The sequence below is a fragment of the Lactuca sativa genome, chromosome 2 (genome assembly GCF_002870075.4).
Source record: "Lactuca sativa cultivar Salinas chromosome 2, Lsat_Salinas_v11, whole genome shotgun sequence".
Taxonomy (NCBI): domain Eukaryota; kingdom Viridiplantae; phylum Streptophyta; class Magnoliopsida; order Asterales; family Asteraceae; genus Lactuca; species Lactuca sativa.
This window is the reverse complement of record NC_056624.2, coordinates 211,802,976-211,810,218: the sequence shown is the minus strand read 5'-3', so window position 1 is coordinate 211,810,218 and position 7,243 is coordinate 211,802,976. Positions and strand designations below refer to the sequence as shown.

Below are 7,243 nucleotides of genomic sequence, written 5' to 3'. Positions count from 1 at the left end.
TGATGTGGTTGCGGTTTCTGTGGATCATAATTTTTCAACTTATCTTCACAATGGTTTTCTTTCTGCTGTGCCTGGAAAAAAGGATTCTAGTATTATGTTGCAGAGGTAATAACTAATAAATATTAATACTTCTTATGACATTGAGTAAATAAGTATCTATTTATGTTCATATTTAATTTGTTTCCTAATTACATGCAGAAAGAAATGCCAATTCTCAGGTATTGATGAATCTTCTGCTATATCAGCTGTCATGGAAGGCGTACATGTGGTGAATGGTTTGGAGTATAAGATGTATTGCAGCTCATCAAAGGTAATTATTATCGTATGCGATTTATTTTGCATATGATTAAACTGCACAAGTGCACCACTCTATGGAGGAAGTGACGACCTGCTTTCTGATGCCCCTTCATTTGACCTACCAGTTACATCAGATGTGAGTTTCTTTACAATTTTTGCCTTTTTCTCTTTTCCTTTCTGCTAGATATTAAGTGAATGTATATATTGCTAAAACACTACATCAAATCTTTTGCTTCAGTTTCATGGATTTCAGAAGAATTCTATCCAAATGGTAAAACCAGCAAAGGGAACAACAACTTTGGCTTTTATTTTTAAGGAAGGTGTGATGGTTGCTGCAGATTCCCGAACTAGCATGGGAGGCTATATATGTATGCATTTCTCCTTCTAAATTATAATATATCTTTACTTGATTAATAATTAATTATGAATTGAAAGCAACATGATTTGAAAGCATTAAATAGTCTTCAAAAACACTCGTTTAATTTTGTTTTGTTTTTTTTTTTTTTGCAGCATCTCAATCTGTGAAAAAAAAAATCATTGAAATTAATCTGTATATGTTGGGCACAATGGCTGGAGGAGCTGCAGATTGTTAAAAATGGGAGTTGTATCGCCAAGATGTCCAGTACATTGTTAAAAATGGGAAAGCTCTTATAATAAACGAGGTATTAAAAACATCGTATTTTTATTTTAGGAGAAAAAACTAGTTATATTGCTGTAAATTAATTTTCATTTGAAGTTGACGGGGAGAGTGGAAGAAAAAAGACGATGGTCAGAGGGGATTCACCTGGCTGTGGAGGCAAAAGAAGGGTTACCAATCCAGGTATATATTGCGATTGCCTGCCACATCATCATTCTTTTTGACAACTCTTGTTTAAAGCTATTACCTTGTATTCCTCTTGGGCTTTGCAGGCTGATTCAGTTGTAGTGGCACAAATCATATACCAATTAATGTTTAAGCTTTATCCAAAGCTTTCAGGGATGACAGGAACTGCAAAAACTGAAGTAAGTATTCACTTTCTATATGGGCTAAAAATATAACAAGTAACAATAACTACTTGTTTTCATCTATTTGTGTGTTATAGCATCCTACTTTCATTGCTTTCTACCATACTAGCATACTCTTTAAAAAAGATATCTTTCATAAGGCACTGTACTTTGAAAACTATACCACTTATGGTTATAGCTGTATACTTTCATTTTTTTTTCTTTTTAGGATGTTGTACTTTAAAAATTCTATCAAATTATAGCCGTGAAAAGTGTTGTTCGTTTTGAAAGACATTGCTATTATTGTTTAGATTTTTCAAATCCACTGTTGTAATATGAAAAGGATGAAAGTAGGATTCTATTGTAAACAGATATATGAAAGTACGTTGTTATTTACTTCATTTATCCTCGAATTACATATTGTTCTCGAGTTGAATCAACTACAGGATATCTTTCTCGACTTATGATGCATTGTCAATATTTACAGGAAAAGGAGTTCTTGAAAATGTTCCAGATGCCTATTATTGAAGTTCCCACAAATATGGCAAATATTCGTCATGATTTACCTATCCAAGCTTTTGCAGTAAGAAATTATTATTCTGTTCAATAACCATTCTACCCTTTTATCATCTTTAACAGTGCTTCTAATTGTTTTGCAAATAGAATGCTCGTGGTAAATGGGAATATGTTCGTGCAGAAGTTAAAAGCATGTTCAGAGTTGGTCGTCCTGTTTTAGTGGGGACCACTAGGTACTACTACTTTAATGAAATTCATTCTTCACTTGTGATTTTGTGGTATTCATTCTGCATCTTTATGCATGCAACCAAGTGTGAAGATATTTTCTTATCTTTATTTATTTATTTATTGGTGCAGTGTCGAGAACTCAGATTATCTGTCTGCTTTGCTGAGGGCTAGCAAGATTCCCCACAATGTCCTCAATGCACGACCAAAGGTTTGTTGTCTACTTTTTGTAGGATTTATCAATGAAAATAGATAGGATTTTGGGTTAACCATGTATGCAACATGGCGACTTGATTATTGTTCTTAGTACAATGTCTTGATACGAAAAAAAAACTGAGAGTAGGATGCTAATAATTAGAAATAGGTAGCTATTCTTTCATTTGGCCCTAACGTTAATGTGAATGGTATATGGTTTTGGGTAAATAACGCAGCTAAATACGTGGGCAAAAGTGAGAACAAGAGTTGGACATATGAGAAGGCAAAATCTATAATTTCAGAGTCAATTGAAATGAGCCAGTCAATGGGTTTAGATGAACTGCAAAGGCTTGTGGAAGAACAGGCAGAGATGTACCCTCTTGGTCCTTGCATTGCAATTGCCTATTTATCGGTTCTAAAGGACTGTGAGATTCATTGCTTTCATGAAGGATTGGAAGTCAAACGACTTGGTGGTCTCCATGTCATTGGGACATCTTTGCATGAGTCCCGAAGAATTGATAATCAGGTAACTTTGCATCAGTATTGTGTTTTAAGGTTTTACATAAATTTAGCATATACTTTCAGACTCACTTTTTTAATTTATTTCTTGCTTTACAAAGCTTCGTGGCAGAGCAGGAAGGCAAGGAGATCCTGGATCAACACGCTTCATGGTCAGGTAAGTTCTGTTAAATGATTTTTATAAAGTTTAAAGTCAATCCTTTCATCTGGACAAAATTCTTCATGTTAAATTACGTAATAGTCCTTGGAGTAGTTGACATGAACAGTTTTTTTTGTTAGAATGATTCCATATATATGTGCAAGCAAGCACATGCCTTGTGAAAAAGGGAAATCTATTCTAGTCATTCTCTTTAACAAGGCAACCTTAAAGTTGATTTTTTAAACCTGATGTTTAAAACTACATTGAGTGTGAGATAGAAGTTTATGCAGAGAAGGAAAAAGATAGAAGTTTTTGAGGATGTTGCTGATGAAAAAGATAGAAGTTCTTTAGGATGCTGCTAATGAAGTTTATGCAGAGAAGGAAAAAGATAGAAGTTGTTGGCACATAGTAAGCTAGATAATGCAATTGTATATAAATGAGTTCATTTTTTTATAACATTTACTCACTATTGGAATAATTATTTGTATTTGACATATTAGTGAAATGAATTATCTTTGTTATTTATGGTATTTTATTTATTATTATGAGATTTCTAATGTATTATTTAATATGAAAAATTAGTAAATCTATAAATAATATTTTTTTTAAACATTTAAATTTATGATACGCAAAAATGTGTGTCATCTTTATTTATGACATGGCCTTTCTTGACAGGGGCTTCCTTGATACGCATTGCGTGTCATAAACACGCGCGTCGTAAGGTTACGACACGCAAATGCGTGTCGTCTTCCTTTATGACAGGGCCTTCCTTGATACGCATTGCGTGTCATAACCGCGCGTCGTAAATGCGCGTCATAAATGCGCGTCGTCTCTCTTTATGACAGGGCCTTCCTTGACACGCATTTGCGCGTCGTCTGAGCGTTTTACGACGCGCAATGAGCGTCGTAAAAGGCCTTTTTTCTAGTAGTGACATAAGGTTTATTATAGATCGGTGGAGCGCATGTGGTTAACCGGCACATCGATTAGGTGATAAAAATTAAGAGTACCAAGTGAATTTGCATGGTTATTCACACCTTGTTGGTGATCCTTGACATCTCAGCCACAAACTTGAGAGGGAACAATCGAGATTTAAACATGCCATTGAATAGTTCAATGATTCTCAAAAGATCTAGGAGTGTCAAATCCAATTAAAACCTAATAATTTTATTCGTTTTTCATGGTGGAAATTGGTGAATCGTTATTCGCCTACCTTCAAATTTTTTGTAGCTTGGATTACGACATCCCTCTTCCAAGTTATAAAATATTGTGTTGGGTCCTAGCCTTAATATTTCATATTGGGTGTTCTATTAAGGACTTAAATCAACTAACTTGAATTTCTCTCATTGTAGATGTCTGGTTCAGACAATTATGATCTTCCCAAATCTCTTGGAACAAGCTTCCCTAATGAAGATGATGTCCCGCGATTGGATCATGGAAATCATACTTCTCTTCCTCCACCTCCTCTAATTATTCTCCCTGACCCATAAGCTCGAAGACTCGAAAAGTTCAAGATCACTCAAGCCCTACTTGCAATGAAACATATAGATGGAAGACCTGTGTGCACTCATGTCTTAGAGATGAAGTCACACATTGACATGTTGAGAATGTTAGGTGTCGTTGTCCCAAGGAAGTTGGCTATTGACTGGGTTCTTCAGTCACTTCCTGAGTCATTTAGTGAGTTCATTAAGGACTACTATGTGACAAATCATGACATGACCCTCATTGGTCTTTCTTATTTGCTTGTTGCTACTAAATCAGAAATTTTTTGGCGCACTGGAAAAGTAAATTTGGGTGGAAGGTCTATTTCTCAAACTTCCATGGACATTGACAATGGTAACATTGGAAAACCATAAAAGCTTTCTCTTCCCAATGGAAAGGGATCGGCCTTAATCAACTCGGTTGACCGAAAGGTAAAGGGAAAGGCTTAGTCTATGATAGTCCCGTGTACTATTCCTAAAGATTCTATATGTTTTTATTGTCAAGAGAAGGGGAATTGGTTGTGAAGTTGCCCTAAGTGGAAGGTCTATTTCTCAAACTTCCATGGACATTGACAATGGTAAAATTGGAAATCCAGAAAAGCTTTCTCTTCCCAATGGAAAGGGATCGGCCTTGATCAACTCAGTTAACCAAAAGGTAAAGGGAAAGGCTAAGTCTATGATAGTCCCGTGTACCAATCCTAAAGAGTCTATATGTTTTTATTGTTAAGAGAAGGGGCATTGGTTGCGAAGTTGCCCTACCTGAAAGATCTGAGAGAAGGGGCATTGGTTGTGAAGCTGCTACCTACCTAAAAGATTTGAGAGAAGGAAGAGTCAAAAAGTTTGACTCTGCTTCAAGTAAGTCCACTATCTAACTCTGTTAAGTTCCTAATTGTTGATTCTTAATACATGATGTGAGTAGGTTACATTTTGATGTTTTGAAGGATCAAGCAAAGGGAAGGAATCTTAAAAGAAGAGTATGATGAATCTGATCGCGAAGATGGATTTCGATCGCATGGTTCGAAGATCGGATTCTTGAGCTACTACTTAGGGGTTATGATAGATTGCTAGGAAATATGTAATAACATAGTTTTCATTTAAAGTTGCATTGTAAGGAAAAAATTCCGCATTTTAATGAATAAATAAAATTTTGTTTTGTTTTATTTTATATCTCCTTGCAATGAAATTTATGAAAATTTGATGTTTGTATGTTTCTAGCAATAATGGAAATATGAATTTGATTCTTTCATCTATGGTAGCGTCTAAATTTACCAAATAAGGAAAGATTCTCATCACCCAAGTTTCAATTAGACCGAAACTTGGAATCATGCAAGTTGTGTTGTATGATGAATGAGAATTTTCATCTTTGGAAAATTAAGACTAATTCCATGTTCACATGTATATGTGAGTCAAGTGAAGGACTAAGGTATCGAATACACATTCTTGTGCAATGGTCAAGTCAACCACAAAGATCGATAAGACTATTCGTCATGATTTACTAAAGTTTAGTAAACATGGTTATACTTACAAGTTTAAGTATAATTATGAAACATTGGAAATGTTTCAATGTATGGCAGAACGAACGAGAAGAATCAAAATAGGCGGAAAGATAAAAGTTACTCGAATATGAAAAGATGGGAGAGTACTTTAGTATCATGTTTTATGATCGTCTTAATGATTATGAAACCATATCACAATTCATCCTCTATGGGCATCTTAGTGCATTCTTATGGCTAAGAAGAGGAGTCATGAATTGTTGAAGTGGTTAAATCAAGAATATGAATCATACTTCGTTCCAAAACAATTCTTAGAGTCATACTCCAAGATTGTAACTTGAGTGACACATCTTAAAGAAGGTTTATAGCACTTGTCAAATGTAAGAGTAAAATGTTTTTTACTCTTGTACATTTGAAATCGGTAAGTTGTGATGTTTTGGATAAAACAAAGATCAACTAAGGCCAATTGTGTGAAGTGTTTGTCTTGATAAGAATCCGCACTATCTCTTGAATATTTGTTTGTCAAGGAATGGTTCTTGGAAAGAGAGTCTTATATGTCAAGAGGACAGTGGGAGTCTAAAGATCCTGAAAGAGTTTCAAGAACTAACCAAGAATAAAACCTATAGTTTATCACTAGCGCACGATTTGAGGTTTGTAACCTATCACGTTGACATATTCTTATTTATGTGCCCATTCCAGTTAAAGTTGACTATGCATCTGAGTTCTACAAGTTCTTAGTAGTTTGCATAACAACCTGGAAGCAATGGTAGGCCTTGTGCTACCAAGTGGCAATAAGTTAAGATTACATAAGTTCGGTCCATATGAGTTTGGGTTTGTCACTAACCTTGTATTGTGATTATGGTTTTGACAAATTCACATGGATAGTAACACATACACCATAGAAATCTAAGTGTCATAAGGTTTCTCTTCGATTCATGAAAATGATGGTAAGGAAACGCTTTCACTGAGTAGATTTTAAGTACATAGCAATTGTGAAATTTGCATTCTCAAAGTCGTTAGTGGAGCGTGTGTGGTTAATCGGCAGACTAACATGGACTTGTGAGAAATGGCAAAGATCTAAACAATTGAGACTATGATTACGACATCCTTTTTCATAGTTTTAAAATTGTTTAGACACACATGTGAGCTATCTAAGGAAAGGTGTATGATTTTGATAAAGTTTTATCAAAGCATCTCGTATCAGAAATCTGAACTTTGGTAAGAAAGTCAATAAAGTATTGATTTCTAGAATCCAGCTGAATTCTGGATACATGTCAAAGCTAGTGGGATCATAAGTGTTATGCTAATAATTATCATGTTAGTGGGAGCATGATAATTATGATAAGTATTGCAAGTTAGCAATGTTAATTATAGAAAAACAAAAGTTTCAATTGGGA

General features: G+C 34.8%; 1 protein-coding gene and 1 long non-coding RNA gene across 2 annotated transcripts; both read left to right on the top strand.

The window, feature by feature from the left end:
• Positions 1 to 903: 903 nt before the first annotated feature.
• Positions 904 to 1,293, top strand: LOC128132239 (uncharacterized). Its single transcript, XR_008230434.1, has 3 exons — positions 904 to 959; positions 1,034 to 1,117; positions 1,207 to 1,293. It is a non-coding gene; the product is annotated as an uncharacterized LOC128132239 (long non-coding RNA).
• A 363-nt stretch (positions 1,294 to 1,656) lies between these two features.
• On the top strand, positions 1,657 to 3,233 carry LOC111888273 (protein translocase subunit SECA2, chloroplastic-like). Its single transcript, XM_052769056.1, has 6 exons — positions 1,657 to 1,662; positions 1,769 to 1,864; positions 1,945 to 2,030; positions 2,155 to 2,233; positions 2,387 to 2,743; positions 2,838 to 3,233. Exons 1-6 carry the CDS (start codon positions 1,657 to 1,659, stop codon positions 2,895 to 2,897), a joined length of 684 nt encoding a protein of 227 aa, XP_052625016.1. The 3' UTR covers positions 2,898 to 3,233.
• The last annotated feature ends 4,010 nt before the right edge of the window (positions 3,234 to 7,243 follow it).

Coding starts and splice junctions, on each gene's coding strand:
- LOC111888273 (XM_052769056.1), top strand. Junction 2,031..2,154: donor GTTTTAGTGGGGACCACTAG/GTACTACTACTT, acceptor TTATTGGTGCAG/TGTCGAGAACTCAGATTATC. Junction 2,234..2,386: donor TCCTCAATGCACGACCAAAG/GTTTGTTGTCTA, acceptor AATTAGAAATAG/GTAGCTATTCTTTCATTTGG.